A 24,139-nucleotide genomic window follows, 5' to 3' on the forward strand; every position below is an offset into this window, starting at 1 on the left:
AGATGTTGATCTGGGAACTTTACAATTTTACTATAAAATCTGTATGTAACACAATAATCCAATGGTGTGTTTGCATCGGCGTGGTTATTAATTAAGAGAATAGAAATTATATTTTTAACAAGGTGAGGTCATACATGTGTGGAGTGGAAGTCACTATCTGACTTTTCAGTCTGGGGCTGTTTTCTGTCTGTTGAAGGGAAGCTAGCTTCAGAGCTTTAACAATGCGTCCTATTCGAGCTATTTGTTAAAAAAATCCATTCACCCTATGAGCAGACTGCCGTTCATGCATGCACTACTTTCACTAACGATTGCTGGGCCACTTCTTACTACACGGCAGCCATTTTAGGTGAACCAATGCTGCCTCCAGGAAGCCAAGACGACCATCCTTTCCCAGTCTTCGTTCAGGACCAGGGACAGCGCCGTTCCGCGCATGCGCAGAGCTGCAAGCGTGTCTTTTTTTCCTTCTCCCGACCGCCCTCCCTCCCTTTTGCATCCGCAGCAGGGACTGGCCAATAAACGAGAGGATACACGTAAGCATCGACGCGGGCTCGGCGCAGGCGGACGATGCTCAGTGTGAAGCAGTATCAACGCTCGGCACCGCTGACTTCTTCCCAAAGCACCGAGCGCAACCTGGGCCTTTTCCACACACTACTAATTCACACTACGGACACACTCGAGGTGAGGGGGAGGGGGAGGGGACCTAATTTGGAAGGTCAGACACTCAAGTAGAAAGGTCATCGGCGCTAAAAAGGCAAGATGTTGGATCCGTCGTCTAGCGAGGAGGAGTCCGACGGGATAGTGGAGGAGGAGAGCAAGGAAGTGATGGCCCCTCAGGCCGGATCCCGCATCTCCCCGAGCAGGACAAGTGAGGGCTCGGGTGGGCTGGCTCCTAGCAGCGGCCGCAGCAGCGCCCGGCCAACCAGCCCGAGCCCGTCGGCCGCCAGCGAGGAGAAGGACGACCTGGAGAAGCTGCAACGGGAGGAAGAGGAGCGCAAAAAGAAGCTGCAGCTCTATGTGTTTGTCATGCGATGCGTCGCCTATCCATTCAACGCCAAGCAGCCCACAGATATGGCGAGGCGACAACAGAAGGTAAAAAAAAATACTCCCACCCCACACCCCCATCTCCCATTCTTGCGCTCTTCATCCTCTTGGTCCTCGGCGCAAGGGCATCGTTCATAATAAGCACATGCTGCTGAGACACCTCCTTTCACATCACAGATGTTGTCATTGATGACCTACATAAGCTACTGTACGGATGTAGAGGACGTGGAGAGGAGGGGGAGGGACTATATGGTATATATGTAGGGAATTATTCAAACCTCGATTCAAAAATAAATAAATAATGGGTGCAAAAAATAAATAATTTTTTAAAAATCATTAAAACCCGAGTAGGCGCACATTATAGTATGGCTCCACATAGTGGGAAGGGAGGACACATGGTGGTGCAGAGCTGCAGACCTAAGTGTGGTACACGCACAAAGCTCCCAAATGGGATCAATTGTGCAGCCCAGAAAGCACATTCAGCGCGCAAGGAGCTGTTTCAAGTAGAATTGAGATTAAGGCTTGTTGCCTTTAGCTAACAGAGGTAAAACAATGCAATTCATAAAACCCTTCTCGTTATACGTTAATTTGGCCTCCCAAGGTGACTTTTGGGCTCAGATCTCCTTAATATGTGTCTAAATCTGCCACCATAAACACAGATAACAAGTTAATCTGATTCAAGTAGCAAGTTTTTAATAATTCAAAATAAATTGCTATTTTCGTTCATTGGTTTGAGTTCAGGTGCTGTTTCTTTGATGCGTCTCTGTAACCCATTTAGGTCAAGTCGTCCCTACTGTATATTCTTAAATTCACCGCAGCATAACCTAGCTCTCTATGTAGCTCCTTTACTGAAACTCTCACTAGCTGAAATCAATCTGAAATTCTACATATAGGCCATGCAAAGTAATTCAACACCTGTACAGAAATTGCACATGCAGCTGTTCCTTGTATTTAAATGTTTATCATCCTTAAGACACAGTATAGTTGACATTTTCTGCTGAGTCACGAACAAGTGAATTCCAGCGGCTAACCCACAATTTTTTATGTGTCTGATAGTAGTCCCTTTTGGCTGAGGTTGTTGACAGTTGAATGCATTCTTACATCGGGCAGCTCATGCGGCTACAATGCTTTGGGCTGTGGGTGAGGGAATACCTGGACAAAACAATCCAATTTGCAATGCAACCCTATCAAAGAGTCTGTCCATAGTTGTACAATTTCATTCAGTCCACAATCCTATGAATATATTATTTTGGGGAAAATGATAGCAAACTGGTGGCCTGCGGTTGAGTGGTTAGCGTGTCGGTCTCACATCTCAGGGGTCCTGGGCTCAAATTCAGGTCGGTCCACCTGTGTGGAGTTTGCATGTTCTCTGCGTGGGTTTCATCTGGGTATTCCGGTTTCCTCCCACATTCCAAAAACATGCATGATAGGCTAATTGGACAATCTAGATCAGGGGTGTCAGACTCGGGTTGGTTCGCGGGCCGCGTTAACGTCAACTCGATTTCATGTGGGCCGGACCATTTTAGATATAATATTTAGAATTTTTTTTAAATAAATGGATTAAAAGAACTGGATTAAAATCCCCGAATATTCAGTTTTTTAGAGATCTAAAACAATGTTTATTTTAGCTTTTTTTAAATATATTTTTAGATTTTACAAAATGATTTTTGAACTAAAAACACAGAAAAAATTGATTAAAAATTACAATTATTGATTTAAAAGGGGGAAAATCAGGAAATGTAATATACATCTATACTCTTCATTTTAATTTGATCCTAAAACAGAAAGTCGGCACTCATGATAATGCGGTGGGCCAGATTTGGCCCCCGGGCCACCACTTTGACACATGTGCTCTAGATTGCCCCTAGGTGTGGGTGTTAGTGTGCATGGTTGTCCGTCTGCCTATTCCTTGCAATCGGCTGGCCACCAAATCAGGGTGTCCACCGCCTCTGCCCCGGAGTCAGCTGGGATAGGCTCCAGCACCCCCGCGACCCAAATTGAGGATGAAATGAATGAGTGAATGAATGATTACAAATTGCCATGAAGACAAAAAAATGTCAAAAATATGAAACGAGAGTAATTACATTTAGACCCTTACTAAACAGTCCTATAATGTAAGTTCCATTATGTGTCACCTCATGCTCAGCAATTATTTCAATGGATTCCAGCCTTTGTTGAAAAAAAATGCTCCTACCACCTATAAATACATTCCACTCAGCCCAGGCCATTACATTAAGGCTATTATGGATTACTCAGAGAAATATGATAAAGCAATTGGTTTGTAATAAAATGACTCAAAGCCAAAGCAAAGCATATGGAGCGGCTTCATGGTAATCTGTTATTAGAGGTTCTGGCATAAAGACAGCAGTCAGTGATGGACTATCACAGAGAAACAGGCCGGGCTTCAAAATACGTCAGCCCCACTGCTGCGTCTTCAACATGTCGGCATAACCTTGCGAAAGGGCGACACAAAAAGGGGGAAATTAGCTTTTGAAAGGCAACAGAAATGTTTCCCTGCTGGTGACTGAGACAACTCTTCTTTTAAGATACTGTATGGGGCTGCTGCTTAAATATTTATATTCTATCTGGTAAAGTAAACTTAGATTTAAGTGTACGTAATTGGCTTTGGACATGCAACAACTAATTGCACGATTCTGACTAAAATACACATATTGGGAGGAAATTATTGAAGTCACTATTGGATGAACCGTATTTACTCACATATAAGCCAGATTTGTCGGACAAAAAAAAATGACTGTATCGAGGGTACGGCTTATATGCGCATAAAAAGACGACATCACAAAACTGCAAGGTGACAAAGACGAAACGCATAACACAAGACAATGTGGCCGATACGGTCATTTATTTCAAAGTAGAGAAACGATAAACAAATAAAACTGTTAGCGAATTAGCTTAGCGTTATGGTGTTCGTTGATAGCGCTGGGACATGTCATCTACACAGATACTCCGGTCAGAGAGTGAGATGGTGACACACAGATGATTCATCAGGTCCCTTTATATGAATTTTAAGGAATTGACAGTGCATGGCATTCTTCTCCACGAACGCGTTACAGTCAATTTTGAGACGAACATTGAAAACTCAATTGAAAATGTTTGCGGTACTCCATGCAAAAGAACTACAACTGTAACTACAACTGTAACTTGGTAAAAAATGTTGCGGCAATGTCGTTATAAATACCACTCATTAACATCTCATTGAACCAGCAGGTAACAAAAGTCAGAATCCAATCAATCAACCATAAAAACGAGATGGGAAATCATTTTTTGGGATGTTTGAGCTACACATAATTAAGGGTTTCCAATATGACTTTATTTATGAGTGTTGCAGTTGATGGATGGCAGTAACGAGTCAGGTTCCTATTCAATCTAAGTCTTAACTATCTTAAAATTACATACACAATATATACATACCAATATTGTCCTGTTTCAAAGTTTTCTCCCAACCAATATTTTCAATACTGAGGCAACAACACACTGCCAGAACATTAGGCAGTTTGGAGTAGTGTAAAACAGTGCTGTAAAATACCATATATTTTTGGTCTATGTATGATTGCTGGTTGTGCTAAATGACCTTGAACCTATTTTCTTGGAGCATAATTGTATTATAATGCTTCAGTGATGTTTGAAGTGCTCAAGACACATTCTTAAACTAATGCAGCCATAAATAAAACAGATATAAAATAAATGAAACAATAATGACAATGTTAATAGAGCAAATCAGAAATGCAATGCATTCATGCGTTTATATTTGATTCATGGTTCATTATATTTCATTCATTGGAAACGTATCCTAGCTGACTTTGGGGGAAAGGCAGACCACACCCTAGACAGTAAGCCCTAGGGCACAGAGAGAGAGCGAGAGACAACTATTCACACTCACAATCATACCGTGACGAGCAGGAATTGATCCCACACTTGCCCGCACCGAAGTCAGGTGAGTGAACCACTACACCATCAGGTGGCACACACTAATATTTAATTCATTCATTCTCAACATCGCTTATCCTAGTTAATGTGCTGGAGCCTTTGGGTGAAAGGTTGTCAGTCAGTCATAGTGGTCACACAGAGACAGACAACCATTCACACTTACAATTACACTGCTACTGAGCGGGAATTGAACCCACACTGCCCACACCGAACTCAGACGAAAGAACCACTGCAACATGAGGTGGCTGCACTCATGACTTGAAGTTATCTCATCTCATTTTCTGAACAGCTTTATCCTAACTAGGGTCGCGGGGGGTGCTGGAGCCTATCCCAGATGACTTCGGGCCAGAGGCGGGGGACACCCTGAATTGGTGGCCAGCCAATCGCAGGGCACAAGGAGACAAACAACCATTCACGCTCACACTCATACCTAGGGGCAATTTAGAGTCCCCAATCAGCCCACTATGCATGTATTTGGAATGTGGGAGGAAACCAGAGTACCCATAGAAAACCCACTCAGGCCCAGGGAGAACATGCAAACTCCACACAGGTGGACCGACCTGGATTTGAACCCAGGACTCCCACTGTGAGGCCGACGCGCTAACTTGAACTTATAAATGTACAAAAATAAACTCATTCTTTTAGGTAGTGCCTGATACTACAATGCACCTGTTGGCCTGAAAGATACAGTAATTTCTTTCTTAAATGCACCAGTATAAACCACAGTTAGGATTACATTGGAAAGCAGTGTAATCCATACAGCTAAGCTGAAGCCTCAACCATGAACGGGTAGTTTGTTTTGATCATCTTGTGCCCCCCAAGGGTCTGACAGGTGGCAGTCAGTTAGTGCTTGAAGGTTTTTCTACACTTCACAGGTGGTGGAGGTCAAATATTTAGTGCGCCCTCTTGATGTAACCATACACGTGTGAATAGATGGCAACATATTATATCTTGTAGGAGATGACAGGCCTATTGGTGGTGTCAGAGGCCTCCTCAGCAGTTGACTTATAGCGTATTTCTCCTCTACTATTGGGGCTCACTCACTTTTAAATGGCCACAATACTGTGCGCTGCGTTGTCTGAAAGTATTAATATCAGGAAAGTTAGTCATCACTGACAGATGGTGTATCGCTTTCTGAAAATGTCCCTTAACTATTACAGTGATCAATCAGTATTTTTCATTCATCATCCGTACCACGCGTCCTTACAAGGGTTGCTGGCATTGCTGGAGCCTATGCCAGCGGTACTCGGACGTTTCGTCAAAAGACGTTTGGTCCCCGGACGTTTGGTCGACCGGACGTTTGGTTGAGCGGACGTTTGGTAGAACGGATGTTTGGTCGCCGGGCTGTTACTGTTGAAACCAGCTCTCAAAATTATAATCATGAGAGAGAGAGAGTTTAAAATCAAAATATCAACAGTAAACTCTCTGTCATAATTTGACAGCGAGCGAACCCGGTGACCAAACGTCCGTTCGACCAAACGTCCGTTCGACCAAACGTCCGTTTGACCAAACGTCCGTTCGACCAAACGTCCGTTCGACCAAACGTCCGTTCGACCAAACGTCCGTTCGACCAAACGTCCGTTCGACCAAACGTCCGTTCGACCAAACGTGCGTTCGACCAAACGTCCGTTCGACCAAACGTCCGTTCGACCAAACGTCCGTTCGACCAAACGTCCGGTCGACCAAACATCCGGGGACCAAACATCCGGGGACCAAACGTCTTTCGACGAAACGTCCGGTCATATATGCCAGCTGACTTCAGGCAGAAGGCAGACCACACTCTAGACTTGTCACCAGTCAATTGTAGGGCAGGCACATTAGTCAGTATTATCTAGGAAATTACCGATAAATGACTAAATATTAAATCAAAAACATTACACACTTTTGGGGCGGCCCGGGGTGCCGAATGTTTAGCGTGTCGGCCTCACAGCTATGGGGTTGCGGGTTCAATCCCAAGTGGGACCTAACTGTGTGTAGTTTGCATGTTCTCCCCCTGGTTTTCCCAAATCCTAAAAACATGCAGGGTAGGCTGGTTGAACACTCTAAATTGCACATGTGCATGAATGCTTGTCTGTCTCCTTGTGTCCTGCGATTGCCTGATTCGGTGTCCCCCCCGCCTGGTGCCCATAGTTTGCCGGGATAGGCTCCAGCAGTCCCCATGAGCCTTGTGAAGATAAGCATTTTAGAAAATGAATGAATATACACTTTTGTACTTGCAGTAGTAGGTCGCCTCAACCGGATTTCATTTTTATGCGTGCCAGAATCTTTAACAATTCATTCAGAAATTCTTGATACTGGCCAACTGTTGGTATCTTCTTCTATGCAGGCAGTCTTTCTCTCTCTCCCTCCCTCTCTTATGGTCTTGGCATCCTATCAGAGAAGTATGAGGGGTCACCCTTTATTTATATTTATTGATTATTAAACGATAACTCCTTTTTTGCCTTTTAAGGGTTTTGTCCTATTCTGGTGAAAATATTTCACATTCCAATTAGTCTTGTTAGGCAGTTAAAACACACCACCTTCAACATTTAAGTCTGTCACGCAATGCCATGCACCATTTCCTGATATTGTCAATCAAGAAAAAAAATTAAGTTTAACATAGCGGCTGATGGGTGTGTTTTAAAACATGAAGGGGCCAAAAAATAAAAAATAAAACAAACAAATATCAAATAAAGAGAAAAAACTTTATCCTAAAAATATCATGCAGAAGTCTTTCTCATTAAATGAACACATCAATGGAGAAATTCACCCACCGACATAATGGATCTTCTCTGACTAATTTGTCCAGTTTATGTGATGTGATATTTTAATCAGCCTAAGCGTGGCATTTCAGCTAATGGATGAAAGAGGTAACATGGTAAAAGATTGGAACTAAATGTGACATGGGGATATGAAATGGGAATGTCAGAAAGAGGCAAATGTAAAATTCAATGCAATTACCAATGATTGCGTGATTTTTCTTCTTTGCCTGGTTTATTGGTTTATTGTGCAATCCAAAAACTACCATGGTAGCAAATCTGAGTTCTCCCTATGTGTGAATGTGAGTGGTGGGTGGCTTGTCTTTTCTTATATGCCCCGGCCAGCAAACAGTCCAGGGCTGTATGTACCGTATATGGTTTTCATATACATAGTACTCAACTTTTATATGCTTTATCCTGATTCCAATGTATTACAAAATCATTGACTATTAAAGCTCCCAGAATTGCAATATTTTGATTCTTCATAGAATGATAAATTATTTAGGGCAGGGGTGGGGAAACTATTCCACAAAGGGCCACAGTGGGTGCAAGTTTTCATTCCAACCGATAAAGAAGACACCTTTTCACCAAACTGGTGTCCTACAAGTGCAATCAGTGGATTGCAGTCAGGTGCGTCTTGTTTTCTGCAGAAATCTCATTGGTCAGTGTCTGTGGTGGATCGGTTGGAACAAAAACCTGCACCTACAGCAGACCTCAAGGACCGGTTTGCCCACCTCTGATTTAGGGGGACGCTAAGCACTGCATTATTTTCTCAAGTGGATTCTGCTGTATGTGAGGGGAGGCCAAGTCCGGTCCTCGAGAGCCCCTATCCGGTCTGTTTTTCATATCTCCCTCCACCAACACACCTGAATCAAATAATCTGGATCGGTATCAAGCGTCTGGACAGCTTGCTGATGAGTTGATCATTTGATTCAGGTCTGTTAGAGGAGGGAAATTTGGAAAACAGTCTGGATAGGGGCTCTCGAGGACCAGATTTGGCCACCCCTGCTGTATGTTATAGGCACCATTACCTTATCCAACTTGCTAAAAATGAAATAATGATGATACAATATAGTATTGATTCTTTGGAAAAGAAAAGTGGGTTCTGTTTACGAGTTTCAGCGTGGATTTTTACATTTTTATGAACTTTAAAATATATATATATTTTCCTTCAGTGCTGAGTCCTAGTGGTTTCAGTGTGGATTTTAACATTTTAATGAACTTTAACATAATAAATAAATGAATACATGTTTTTTTTCTTCAGTGCTGAGTCCTAGTGGTTTCAGTGTGGATTTTCACATTTTTATGAAATTAAAATAAAAAAATAACAAAAGAAGCCACCTCGTGGTGTAGGGGTTCAGGGGTGTAGTCTGCCTTTCACCTGAAGACAGCTGTCTTAGGCTCCAGCACCCCTCACGAGAATGAATGAATAAAAACATTTAAAAAAATTAAAAAATATTTCCCCAGAAAAAAATCTGCGATGTAGTGAAGCAGCGACAACCAAAGCGTGAAGTAGCGAGGTTTCTCTATTTGGTTATGTGTGCTACGATTTCACTCAAGGACCTGGAGTGCAATGTTATTATATACACATTTCACACGATCAGTTTCACCTGAAGCAATAAAAAATACAAAATAACTTGAAAGATATTGACAATTTTATTGTTAACGCATTGTTTTAAATAAAGCAGCCTATATAAAAGATGACAATTTTGTTTTTGATCAACTTCAATAAGATTCTTTTTAACCAAATGTATATCAGTCCAGGTTAATTGTTGAGAATCCTTCCATAGGCAATGTTTCTTATATTTGTGATCAATAGTTGCAGAAGTATGCACTCCCCCAACAAAAAGGCCTTCAAATTTCATCCTACACATCATCTGTACTGTTTATTCTCACTCGTTTAGAGCCAGTGATAAAGCAAAATTTGAGTCAGGTGTTGCGTGTTAAATGCACATTTGTATGAGGCATCATCAAGTCTTATGTTTTTTAAGCTCATTTTATCTCATTGTCACTCATAGATATTGCATTTGAATGTGTAGATCAAGATCTCCGAGGCATTCGTGTGTAAAAAGGAATCACATGAGAGAACGTCACTAAAAGGGAATTCATGTGGAATGATTTGCATTATTAGGTAAGAGCTCTAAATTGTGTTCAGGCAGAGAAAGGGCATTCTAAAAGAAGCTTTCCAGACCGAGTCAAAATTTTGTGCTCGAATGATTTATTAACATTAGTGACAAAGGTGGTCCATCTGTGAGTGCAAATGATTCCTTCAGACCTAGTTTGTGTAGGTGTAAGTGGTCATATTGTTGTAAAATAATGTACACATTAAAATAATTATGGTGCAATTTTTTTTGGTCCAAATCTGTGAGGGTTAAAAACATATTTGCTCTTTTTGTTTAGACTACAAAGGAGCAGGAGTTGATGATTTGAACAATACATTTTAGTCAGTATAAAAACAGCAATTGAAATAAAGATAGATGTTGGCTGAGGAGTTTTTGCCTGACACTTTCAGAATGGCTGTTTCTCATTTTGTCCCTTACGCAGTTTGCAAGTGCATCCATGCGCTGGGTTGAAAACCTCATCGCACATTCTGACGGCAGCCCCGCACCAGTTGATTTTCTATTTCTGTTGTGCACGTGTTAATTAAACCTTTATGTTCCAGCAGAGTCCACGTGATTCCGAACGGTAGAAATGAACTGCAGTTTTTTTTCTCCCCCTGGCCAAACCTTGACATGCAGATGAGAATAAAAAATTGTGTCATAATGGAGCAAATCCACGAAGCTTAAAAGGAGCTTAATGTTTGTTAATGTATCCATCCTGACTGATTAATCTGTGCTCCCGTTCAGTCTTTCCCTAGAAATTTTTAACGGTATACAAAATATAATTCCATGCTCTCAGTGCCGTGTAGAGCCCACAATGTTGTTTGCTGGTGATTTACTGGGCAGTGGCGATCCAATGATGTTATGGTAACAGCTTGAAATGTGCTTGAAATGTGCACTAGCACCTCTCATACTATTATTTAAAACTATTTATAAAAAATAATTCATTTAGGGGATTGAAAGCATAATAATAAAGCTTTTTATGCATATTAATGCTAAGACGTAACCACTTACATGTGTCACTAATGCATATATACTGTGTTGAAATATGTTACAATGGCAAATGTTGTAATCAAGTATTTGCTCTTTGACTGCTTGATGGTGCATTTTCTTTCCACGTTAAATGATGTCTTCTGGAATTATCTCTACATACACATATACATCTACAAGGGCCATTGTTTTAGTTGATGTTTGTTCATTTCTGAAATTTTCTAGAAGACAGCACCTGGTATAAATGACCTTCACTTGAAAGATGGGTGCTCAAAGTATGCAATTATTTTTCGACCTCTGGTAATGGAAAAACATTAAAATGACACGGCTTATCAGCACCGCTATTGCTGTAATGACTATTATGTCAATTTTAAACATGCTTTAGTAGCAAATCAACACAAACAGATTCAAATATAGGCATAAAAAAGGTAAAAGAAAATAGAAAATAGAAATTGAAAATTTTCAGGGGTCATTTACAATGATGATTAACTATTTGAAAACTTACTGCAGCAATCTTCAAATAGATCACAAACAAGTATCAAGTAATTGGGTGCAGATCCAAATTAGGATTGGTTTTGGTTAGTTTGCCTGTGACTTGGAGGCATTCTATCAGGTTCTTATTATAAGATATGAAAGTCTTCATTAATGTTCAAGATGTCAAAGTACATTTTGCATGAATCTGTTTTTATATCTCATCTCATCTCATTTTCTGAACCGCTTTATCCTTAGGGTCACAGGGGTTGCTGGAGCCTATCCCAGTTGACTCTGGGCCAGAGGCGGGGGACACCATGAATTGGTTGTCAGCCGATCGCAGGGCACAACGAGACGGACAACCATGCACACATACACACACAAATACCTAGGGGCAATTTAGAGTGTCCAATCAGTTCAAGTGCCTGTGTACACACAGGTGCAACACATCTTTTTACGGTGAAAAATTAAATATCAATTTATAGCTTTGGGCAATAGACCACACATTTCTTGTTGTTACATCAACAAAGGCCTCTTTGCGAACCTGCATCTGCAATTACCGAAAAGTAACTGGATTGACATTGAATTGTCGATGTGGGTATATTGGTTGGCAAGTGCATAAGACAGAAAAGACAAAGGGTTGTGCACTTTAACTATTGTCGAAGCGGTTTGACTTAAAATGCAATTGATATCAAATAACAAACAACATAGTTGCCAAAACCTCAACTAGGTCAGTAATTTCTGCATGAAATTGTGGAAAATTTGAAAATTTGAAGGTGGCGGACAAAAACCTGTCACAGTTATATTTAGACTTTTTATATCAACTAAATTTGCTCACTGTAATGCAATTTTATTGTGCAAATATGGATCTTCAGAATTTGCTTAAGACTAACACACAAAATTATATAAACTAAATCTGCTACATGTAGTTTTCAACGGGCAGCCCGGTTGAGCGAGTGGTTAGTGCATCGACCTCACAGCTCTGGGGTCCTGGGTTCAAATTCAGGTCACATCCACCTATGTGGGGTTTGCATGTTCTTCCCGGGACTGTGGGTTTCCTTCGGGTACTCCGGTTTCCTCCCACATTCCAAAAACGTGAATGGTAGGCTGATTGGACACTCTAAATTGCCCCTAGGTATGGGTGTGAGTGTGCATGGTTGTCCGTCTCCTTGTGCCCTGCGATCGGCTGGCCACCTGTTCAGGTTGTCCGTCAGCTCTGGCCCGGAGACAGCTGGGATTGGCTCCAGCACCCCCTGCGACCCTAATGAGGATAAAGCGGTTCAGAAAATGAGATGATAGGAGGTAATTTTCAATCTCTTATCAACTCCACTCCAATTTTGATAACTGCATTTCTTCGTGAACTTTTTGAAGCGCCCTGATGACTTCAGCCTGTAAACCATGGAAGTTCACATGCCTGTGCCATTTATGTCATAGTTGTGTAAGGGCTTATTTTCTGCTTGGTACATGCAGGACTGACGACCGAGGCTGAGCAGGATGGGTGATATGAGGTTGTGGGTGGTGCGATCATGGTTGTCTGTTACGAGAAGCAGCTTAGCTGGTGGTGAACACAGTGTTCCCATGTGTACACCAGCCGTGCCTCAACTTGTAGTATCATGGCATAATGGAGACTGCAGACACACACCATGTGCGTTGTGTGTCTGCAAAGCTGACACCTGGCTGTTTGCTGACCCTGACGACTGCCTTTTGTCCTATAGTGCCTAATTTCTATGTCTTTTGCTGCAAATGAATGTGTACTTGTCTGCCTGAGGGATAATAGCCTGAGCAGCCGTTTTTGTATTTCTGTAGATCTGTGACCACAAAGATTTCATTAGGCTGGGATTGCTCTATTTGACTTTGCACAGCTGTCATGTACTCATGCTCACAGGTGATGCTTGCATTGTGAGTAGAATGGGCTTTTGGTTGTCAAAAACCAACATAGCCAGTTTACATTCAAATACAGTTTAACTACTATTATGAGGGCACACTCTTATTACATTATTCTTTCTCTTCTCTGGGTATTATGACAAACAATGTTATACATGCAGTGTTGGTAGTTTTGTGTACATCACTGGTTCAGTAAGCACAGAGATGAGGATGTTTTTCCTTTTGGTTAGTGGTTTGTGGCATTCATACACACATTTTCAGCACCACATATCCCTGTTAGGGTCCTAGCCTGTTGGAGGCTATCCCAGCTGACTTCAGATAAAAAGAGGGCTAAACGAGTCTGCTTTCTTTTTGTTGAAAACTAAATTAAGATTAGGCGTGAACAAAGAAAAAAAACATGATTTACAATTTTCTTCAGTTTAAAAAAAATCACCAAGTCATATACACATTCAGCACATATACATAACACGATTAACATTTACAAACATGAAATGAAATTATATTATCCCAGTTGTATGCATTTTTTTGCATGTGGGCCGCTTCTCAGAAAGGGTGCAAGGGCCAAAAAGAAATCCCTACAATTTTGTTCTTAAACAAAAGATGTTAATGACGTAAAAAAGATAGCACTTTAAAATGTATGCATTTATAAATATTAATTCTTTGGCTGCCATTGAGGAAGAAAGATGTCCAATCCAATTTGACTTTGGATGACCGCTGCCAGCCCCCAATAATACCAGTTTTCCCATTTGAAACAAAACATAATATATACTAATATTTATACCTGAAACATTTTTTGGAACAAAAACAACATTTCCAGCGACAGCAAAAGCCAAGAAAATAATTTTTCCCCGTCGTGAGTGGTTTCTTACATCCATCCATTTTTAACACCATTTATCCTGGTCAGGGTGCTGAAGCCTATGCCAGCTGACTTTGGGCAAAAGATGGACTACACCCTAGACTGGTCTCCAGTCAGTCACAGGGCATACACAAAGACAGACAACCATTTGTACTTACGATCCGACCACCACTGAGTGGGAACCGACCGTACCGAAGTCAGGCATGTGAACAAATAACATCTGTGAGCCTATATTCATTCATTCATCTTCCATACCGCCAACCCTTGAAAGGGTTGCAGGGGTTGCTGGAGCCTAACCTAACTGTCTTCGGGTGAAAGGCAGACTACACCCTAGACTGATTCCCAGTCAGTCGTAGGGCATACAGAGAGGCAAACGACCTTCCACACTCCCAATCATACCGCCACCAGCGGGAATCGATCCCGCGCCTGCCCGCACCGAAGTCAGGCGAGTGAACCTCTACACACCCTACGGGGATGGTGGGGGAAATTACATGACATGATTTAATATGGTTGCCCTGTAAATGCAGAATAAAATTGCAAAAACTGATGAATCAATTAGAATAGCACTACATGTAAAATCGAAGTTAGATTGAGTAGCAACAATGGCAATGGCTTAGGAATCACCCAAGCATTAAGACATTGAGTCAAGTATTTTTGAACAGTAATAAAGTTTTCCTTGCATAATTCACGTGCCTGGCTCTTCTATTGATACATGGGGGTGATTAATGTTTAATTCAATGGCACAAATGAATCATTGGACTGTGCTGCAATCTAGATACCAGCCAAAGAGAACGAATCAATATGCGGAAACTTCGGCAAGTAGGAAAAATATGTCATGGGGATTTGGAATCAGATGAAATTGTAGGCACTTTCTCTCGCTCATCAATCTGGTCACTATTCTGTACAGTTCTCCAATCAGCAATCTCTCGCTTTTGTGCCCAGAATGTTAATAATGTTGATGAAAAGATTAATCGTCTGTCACTGGCCAAGCCACAGGAGGGCTCAACTTAATGATTACATTAAAACAAGTCTATATTGGAATGACTTATTTTAATGTTGTTAACACAACCTAGGGAAAAAGTCAAAGTAAACAACTAGTTCTGCTGACTGCTGAATTCTGCTGACTCCCGTTCACGTCACGGTCATAATTGTTTTGCATGAAAATGTATCATTTCTTTTGGAAAGGAACTCCATTTTCCAGAATTCGGCTGACTTGCCAAAGATGCATTCTTGTGTCAAAAGCCAAACCTTTGAATGCTTTGAGTATAGTTCCTATATTTTTGCATTGGTCAGAATTAATTGATGATAATATAGGTGTATATATATATATACCGTATTTACTCACATATAAGCCGCCTACTCGAACAAGCAGCACCCTTAAAATTGCCGTAAAATTGTTGAATTTTACAGTTTCTCGCGTTCAAGCCGTCCCCTGATTCGCAAATTTCCCATCCATATTCATGGTTTTAATACAGAGGGAGTACTTTGAAGGGAAAATCTTAAGAAAAATCTTCGCATGTGGTATTTCTGAGATACTGTATGAATCAAAAGCACATGATTCGGTCAATATCATAAGAAAGTTAATATGCCTGTCTTTGTCAATGCAAAATATATCTAAATTGCACCTAGATATGGATGTGAGTGTGCATGGTTGTCCGTCTCCTTGTGCTCTGCGTTTGCATCTGGATATATATATATATATATATATATATATATATATATATATATTGGATAACTTTATTCATCCCGTAATCGGGAAATTTCGTTGTTCCAGTGGCAAGAGGGTGAGGATGCAGGAATAGGAAAGGCATTTTAGACATAAATAGATAGGTAATAGATAGGTAATAAGTAGGTCAAGAAATAAATACATGAATAAATATATAATCAAATAAGCGTGTTGCTTAGGACATATATACATACATACATACACATAAATGTACATGCATGCATACGGTAGGTCTTAACACAAAGCCATTTTTTTGTTAAAGAGCCTGACAGCTGATGGGAGGAAGGATCTGCGGAAGCGCTCCTTCCTGCAATGAGGGTGCCGCAGTCTATTGCTAAAGGAGCTTCGGAGGGACTCCACAGACTCATGCAGGGGGTGGGAGGTGCTGTCCATGATGGACATCATCCTGGTCAGCATCCTCCGCTCTCCCACTTCCTCCACAGAGTCCAAAGGACAGCCCAGAACAGAGCTGGCCCTCCTGACCAGCTTATTCAGCCTGTTCCTGTCCCTCTCCGTGCTCCCGGATCCCCAACAAAGCACTGCATAAAACACTGCAGAGGCCACCACAGTGTCGTAGAAAGTCCTCAGCAGTGTCCTGCACACTCCAAAGGACCGTAGACTCCTCAGTAGGTAGAGGCGGCTCTGGCCCCTCTTGTACAGGGCATCTGTGTTTGTGGACCAGTCTAGTTTGTTGTTGAGGTGAACACCCAGGTACTTAAAATTCTCCACGATTTCAATGTCTGTACCCTGGATGTTCACCTGAGTGGTCTGTTGAGGATTCCTCCGAAAATCGACGACCATTTCCTTTGTCTTACTGGTGTTGATGTAGAGGTGGTTTTGCCTACACCAGTCAACAAAGGCTGTGATGACTCCCCTGTACTCCAGGTCGTTCCCGTCCGTCACTCGTCCAACAATAGCGGTGTCGTCAGAGAACTTCTGGAGGTGGCAGGTGTCTGTATTATGTTTAAAGTCCGATGTGTAGAGGGAGAAGAGGAGTGGAGAGAGCACTGTGCCTTGTGGGGCCCCCGTGCTGCAAGCTACCACATCAGACGTACAGTCCTGGAGTCTCACATATTGTGGTCTGTCAGTGAGGAAGTCGATGATCCATGCGGCTAGGTGGTTCCTTACTCCAGCCTCTTCCAGTTTCCCTCTCAGTAGAACCGGCTGAATGGTGTTGAAGGCACTGGAGAGGTCAAAAAACATCATTCTCAGCGTGCTTCCCACGTTCTCCAGGTGTGAAAGAGACCTGTGCATCAGGTAGGTGGTAGCATCTTCCACACCAATGCCTGGACGATAGGCGAACTGCAGAGGGTCCAGCTCTGCATTCATCAGGGGGCTGAGGTGATTGAGGATGATTCTCTCCAATGTCTTGATCAGGTGAGAGGTTAATGCTACCGGCCTGAAGTGGTTTGGCTCCCTGGGGTACGCAGTCTTAGGAACTGGGACCACGCAGGAAGTTTTCCACAAGGTGGGGACCTTCTGCAGACTGAGGCTGAGGTTGAAAATATGCAGAATCACTATACCAAGCTGATCCGCACACTCTCTCAGTAGTCTGGAGCTGAGGCCATCTGGACCGGTAGCCTTCCTTGCCTCGATCTTCTTGAGCTGTTTTATCACCTGATCGACAGTAATGCAGAGACCGGTGGAAGAGGGGGAGGAAGAGGAGGAGGAGGAGAATGAGGGGGGAGCGTTGCTTCTGGTCTGGGGGGTCAGGGGAGTGGGGGCAGGACTGAATCTGTTAAAGAACTGATTCAGTTCATTGGCCCACTCCCTGCCGCCAGACTCCGGGTCTCTCTCGCTGTTGCCTCCATGGCCCGAAATAGTCCTCAAGCTCCTCCAGACCTCTTTGGTGTTGCCTCTCTGGAGTTGGTTCTCCAGCTTCCTCCTGTAGATGGTCTTACCCTTCCTTATCTCTCTCTTCAGCTCCTTCTGGACCATTTTCAGGCTCTCTTTCTCCCCAGACCTAAAAGCCCTCTTCTTCTTGTTCAGGAGGGCCCTTAGATCCCTGGTGACCCACGGCTTATTGTTGGAGAAACAACGGACCTTCTTGGAGGGTACAATGTTCTCAACACAGAAGTTAATATAATCTGTGATGCAGTGGGTCAAGCTGTCAATGTCATTACAATGTGAATTGCACAGCACCTCCCAGTCGGTGGTCTCAAAACAGTCCCTCAGTACCATGCTGGTGTCCTCGGTCCATCTTTGTATGATCCTCGTGGTAGGTTTTATTTTCCTCACCATAGGGATGTAGGTGGGGATCAGATGGACCAGGTTGTGGTCTGAGCGGCCCAGTGGGGGGAGGGGGACTGAGCTGTATGCCTCCTTTGTGTTAGCATACAGCAGGTCCAGAGTTTTTTGTTCCCTGGTGTGGCACTTCACAAACTGAGTGAAGGTGGGGAGAGTAGAAGCCAAGGGAGCATGGTTAAAGTCACCAGAGATAAGAAAGAGAGACTGGGGGTGTGACGTTTGCAGCCGGGACACAGTGGCGTGAAGCAGCTCGCGGGCGACTGTCGCATCGGCCGAGGGACGTATATACGCAGTTATTATGATAACGTGCGAGAACTCCCGGGGGATGTAAAACGGCCTGATGCTAACAGCTACTAGCTCGATATCTCGAGTGCAGAGTCGCTCCTTCACAGTAATGTGCCCGGGGCTGCACCATCTACTATTAATAAAAACAGCTAGTCCCCCCCCTTTCTTCCTACCGCTCTCCTCAGCATCTCTGTCCGCCCTCACCAGCTGAAAACCGTCCAAGGAGACGAGAGAGTCCGGAATTAGTTCATTCAGCCAGGTCTCCGTGAAGCACATAATGCAGATATTCCGATATTGTCGTTGTTGTTTGGTCAGCGCCGTTAGCTCTTCCATCTTATTGGGGAGAGATCTTACGTTCCCCATAATAATAGATGGAATGCTGGGTCTGAAGCGTCGCTTTCTCTCCTGACATTTTCGTCCAGCTCTGCATCCTCTTCTCTTCCTCTTTAACTCCGCGGGGAGGTCCAGGTCCAGGTCCAGGGGAATCCAGGTGTTGCGTAGCGCTAACAGCTGATCCTTTGTGTAAGACAGCGGAGGCATGGCTGAGTGGGTCAAAATATAATGTCCAGAATTCCCAAAAGATAAACTAAACTAATAGCTCAAAGACTGCCTCTCGCACAACTTGAGTCTCGGAGTAGAGTCTTGAAAGTAAAGTTTTAAAACATTAAAGTTTGGAATATAATATATAAAGCAAAGTAACAAGTAAAATCTTAAGAGACAATAAAATGTCAAAATAAAGGATAAAAAAGCTCTAAAAAAGCCCTAAAAACACAGAATACGAGTGAGGGTTTAGGGAGCCACTGCAACTAGCAGCCGCTTTGAACGGCGCCTATGATGATATATATATATATATATATATATATATATATATATATATATATATATATATATATATATATATATATATATATATATATATATATATATATATATATATATATATATATATATATATATATATCTTTCATCTCATGTGTGTGTCTGGGTGCAGGCTCACAGATGTTATTTAGATTGCCTCACAGACACATGATATTGAATTCTTTTTCCATTTGCCTCCCACACTAAAATCTGTTACTTGCTAACACACACAAGCTTACATACCCACACACACACGCACACACACATTACCAGCTGGTCCTCTTGCTTGTATGATATACACGACAACTTAAAGTACAGACAATGTTTGTCACAGAGAGATGGTCACTCCATTGATTTTCAGGTCACTGCCTCTTTTCACGTGTTAAATCAATTCAAGGACATTTAGACCTGAGTAAGGTGAAAAAAGGAGAATGTCTGAGACACACATTTTTTTCTAATTAGGTTCTTTATGTGCATATAAAATATAACATTGGAGCAAATGAATTAAAAGTTAATTGTCTCTATTTATCTTGCCACTATATATTACTATATGGATGGATATTAGCAACTGAATTACTGGCTAGTTAAAAGGGTGGGCAAATATTCCACAAAGGGCAACTGTTGGTCCTGTTTTTTTTGTTCTGACCAAAACAGCACAGACAGATTGAGGTTTCTGCTGAAACCGCCAGCCCATGACTGTAAACATGTGAATTAACTTGAAGGACATCGGATTGGTCAACAGGTGTCCTCATGTTCAGTTGGGCTAAAAGCATGGACCCACTGCAGCTAGTCCACACATTGGCTATGGGGGCATCAGAGCCTATCCCAGCCAACCAAAGGCAGTAGGCGGGGGACGCCAATCGCAGGGCATAATGAAACAGACAATTATTCACAATCACACCTACACCAAGTGGGAATCGAACACAGACTGCACCAAATTTAGGGGGAAGAACCACTGCACCATTGGGTAGCGCTCTCTACGGAAGTCAGATATAATTTACAATATCTAAACAATTAATGGGTGGCCTCACAGCTCTGGGGTCCTGGGTTCAAATCCAGGGCGGTCCACCTGTATGGAGTTTACTACATGTTCTCCCTTGGGTTTTCTCCGGGTCCTCCGGTTTACTCCCACATTCCAAAGACATGCATGGTTAGACACTCTAAACTGCCCCATGGTATGAGTGTGGGCATGAATGGTTGTTTGTCTGCTCGTGCCCTGCGATCAGCTGGCCACCGATTCAGGGTCCCCCGCCTCTGTCCCGAAGTCAGGTTGGATGGGCTCCAGCATCCACCGTGACCCCTGTGGGGATAAAGCGGTTCAGAAAATAAATGAATAAATACATAATTCATTTTAGACTAAACAACGAAAGGTGATCTGCTTAGTTCAGGTGAAAAAATGCCACTGAGGTTCTATTGCACTGTTATGAGTGTGACGTGTTTAAAATTGTGACTTACAATATGAATTCATTCATTTTCTGAACCGCTGATCCTCACAAGGGGGTATTGGAGCTTGTCCATTCTAACTACAGGCACCAAGCAGGAGACACCCTGAATCAGTGGCCAATCAATTCACGCTCACATACCTAGGAGCAATTTAGAGTGTTCAACCAGCGCACTGTGCATGCTGCATGTTTTTGGGATGTGGAAGGAAACCAGAGTACCTGGAGAAAACCCACGCAAGCCCGGGGAGAACATGCTAACTCCACACAGTGAGGTCCGACCTGGGATTGAACCCCCAGAACCCTAACCCACTCACCCACCGGGCTGCCTTATTATGAATTGAATATATAGCAATTTTCAGCTAAAGTTGAGATAATGGGTTAGTGCATCTATCGGAAGAGTATACGGTTGAGATTAGAGTGGTAAACATCTGACATTGAAGTTTAATTTGTAAAGAATACATTCTTCTTTTCCCCATCATGACAGAATGCTCTGGTGACCATGTCAAAAATTGACTGACATAAAATGGATATGAACGTCTTTTCTGGAGGCCGAAAACATCAGGATAACTATTTTTCCAGGGATTGGATAACTTAAGTGTTTTTCCCTTTTTTTAAATTTAAAATTGACTATGCACTATTGCCACTCTAAATTGCCCCAAGTTATGAGTGTGAGTGTGAATGGTTAGCAACAATTGACTGACAACCAATTGAGCCCTGCTGTCCATGATTGGCTGGGATAAGCTTCAGCACCCACCACGACGCTTGTGAAGATAACCAGCTATAATATATCAGCAGATGTGCATTGGTAAATTTTCCAATGTCACTTATTTGTGTGAAAAAAAGCTAATTATTCATTTTAATTTTACTTCTATATGTTCAACTAATGAATAGTGACAAGGGAAATCCTCTTTTCTTAGTTGGAAGTAGCTAGGTACCAAAACGACATGTATATCCATATTTTGCAAGATTTTAGTCATTTTTTTGTGAAAAAATAGGTTGTACGCTCTTCACTGTATGGTTGGCATTAATTGTGACCTAATGATTCTGAACTTCCTTCTTACGGTTTCTTAATTCACTCCTGTGAGGTCATGAGCAAAGTATGGTGCCTGTACGAAGAAGATTTTGGATCAAATAAGACAAAAGGGGTTATTTTTCTATCTCGTGGGTGATGTCTTTGTATGCTGGTAGAGTTGAGTGCGTGACATTGAGCTTCTTTTACTTTACCCCGGGAGCATCCTCTTAGTGTATTTCTTGGGCCCAGAATAGCTCGTCTTTAAAGCTCTAGAGTTGGGAGAGTTTTTCAGGCCAAATGAGGATGCGGCAGTGAACTTATAGTGTGCAAACAGCAAGCCGTTGAAGCTGGATCCCAAAACAGACTAAGAAGGTGGGAAATTTTTCTTAGTAGTCTTTATTAAACAAAAGGATCACACCAAATAATGCTACTTGGAAGTTACAAAAAAAAAAAAACCAGCTGAGTTGGTGAGCAAAGTAAGGAGAATCCAGAAAGAGTAAAGACTAAAGTGTTGCAATATCCACGCAGGTAATAAAGTAAGACCAAAACAGCCCAACCGAGTTGGCGAGTAAATTAAGGACATAAAATACAAAAATGATCGTAAAGGAAAAACAGCCTTATGTAGGCAGGAGAACTCAGAGATGACAACACAGCGGTAACCAAGGTGATAGTCCGACTGTCACCGATTGTGACAGGAGTCCTTAGATACCGTTCTACTAATGCGCTACAGGTGTATGTATTACACGGCCCTGCCCACCCATCCAGCTCCACTGAGAGTGCTTCGGAACTAAGTTCAGGAGCTGACAAGAACATTTAAAAAGTTGTTTTAGCTAATGTGTGCCCTTTTCTAATCGCCTTTTAATGCAGCCGTGACCTTTGTTTGCCCTTGCCTCAACAGATAACAAAGCAGCAGCTTCAGCAGACCAAGGATCGCTTCCAGGCTTTCCTGAACGGAGATACGCAAATTGTGGCAGATGAAGCCTTCATCAACGCTGTGCAGAGCTACCATGAGGTACCAGCATCCCATAATCACAGTGGCACCAGCTCAATCACAACCATTTTTCAATGAGCAGGGTCTGGATGACTTTTTGAATTCATCACTGACTGAATGCCGGTCCACACACATTATTGCTGATTGCAGGAGTGTGAAAATGTGGCTGGCCGCAGCAATTTTAGCTCTCTCTAGCCGTGCAGTTTTCGGACCATAAATCCAAACCCCCATCCAGAATGTCTCACGTTTCCATGTCAAAATGCTGAAATCCATGCGGCTGAGTGATAAAATGGTGGCTGAGGCTTCCCACTCTGCCGATTATGACTCAGACTGTGTGTCTGACACAACTGTCTTTCTAAGCTTAGTCTCTTCAATCCACATAATGAAGCAATTTGTTATTAACATGTATGTCCAAGGCATGACAGGCAAATGATATTCAAGGTCAGTTCATTAATGCTAACATAACAAGCAAAGTCATTATGTAAAATTGCTGATAAATTATTTTTGCATTCTATTAATGGCAACAAAGGTTAATTGGAGTTACACCTCTGTCGCAGGATACATTAAATATACTAATCTGTACATTCATGTACAGCATTTGATTGTGAACAATGCAAGCCATAGATACTGTCCATACATAAAAAGCTGCAAGATTGATCTGATAAATTATTGTCTTCATGAAATCTTCAATGAAATCCACCCAATCAGACTAGATCAGAGGGAATGTTGTTGCTTTTGATTAAGCGAATCGTGCCAGTAAACATTGCAAAATTACATTGAAATAACAATAAACAGACACGGCCCAGTGAAAGAGTGGTTGGCGCGTCAGCCTCGCAGTTTGTGATCGAGGGTTCAATCCCAGATTCGGACCTTCCTGTGTGGAGTTTGCATCTTCTCCCCAGGCTTTTGAGGGTTTTCTCCGTGTTTCTTCCCACAAAAAATGCATGCTCTGTGTTTGTAATGTCAGTAACCTCATCGATCCCAACAGAAAATGCCCCCAAAAATGACTACAGTTTGCATTCCAGTTGGTGGTGCAAATGTGTGGTTAGTTCTGAAATTCTGTCTGCTAATATTGGCAAAAGTACGTCTCTTCTCAGGACACAACTTCTGTAGAAGATGAGTATGTCATACATCTTTTTACAAACTCTCCATCATTGGACGGCTTTGAGACTAATGCTATATGGACGACAATTAGGTAGCCTGCTTTAACCGCAGCATCACTGGAATCTTAATTATGGGTGAAAACAGATTGCTATTTCCTCAGAACCACCATCATTTTATTCACTTTTCATTTTCTCAATTCTCCTCCAAGCAGTTGCAATTTTCACCATGCTGAGTTTCATAATGGCGCCGAAAATTGTATTCTTTAAGCACTGAAACTTGCTGCTGGCATGCCAGACACATGGGGTTCCTTTTAACCTCTAAGAACAACGAGACAATTTTCTATGAAAATCCAACGCACCGTACCCACTTTTCTCCATTTTGACAAAAACATTTCACTGATGAGGGGACGAGGTTAAAGAAAAAATGGATAACACAATTTCCGCCAAT

The 24,139-nt window shown here is 42.3% G+C and overlaps 1 protein-coding gene across 8 annotated transcripts in view; it reads left to right on the plus strand.

Annotated features, from left to right (window-relative positions):
* The first annotated feature begins 520 nt into the window (after positions 1-520).
* cadpsb (Ca2+-dependent activator protein for secretion b) overlaps positions 521-24,139 on the plus strand; it is an 87,752-nt gene continuing 64,133 nt past the window's right edge. For all 8 annotated transcript variants that reach the window (XM_077602833.1, XM_077602825.1, XM_077602830.1 and 5 more), the window contains exons 1-2: positions 521-1,089; positions 22,496-22,609. In XM_077602833.1, coding sequence (XP_077458959.1) covers positions 757-1,089; positions 22,496-22,609 — 447 coding nt within the window. In that variant the 5' untranslated portion in view covers positions 521-756. The remainder of the gene's footprint in view (positions 1,090-22,495; positions 22,610-24,139) is intronic.

Source organism: Stigmatopora argus, chromosome 6 (assembly GCF_051989625.1).
Source record: "Stigmatopora argus isolate UIUO_Sarg chromosome 6, RoL_Sarg_1.0, whole genome shotgun sequence".
NCBI classification, from domain to species: Eukaryota; Metazoa; Chordata; class Actinopteri; order Syngnathiformes; family Syngnathidae; genus Stigmatopora; species Stigmatopora argus.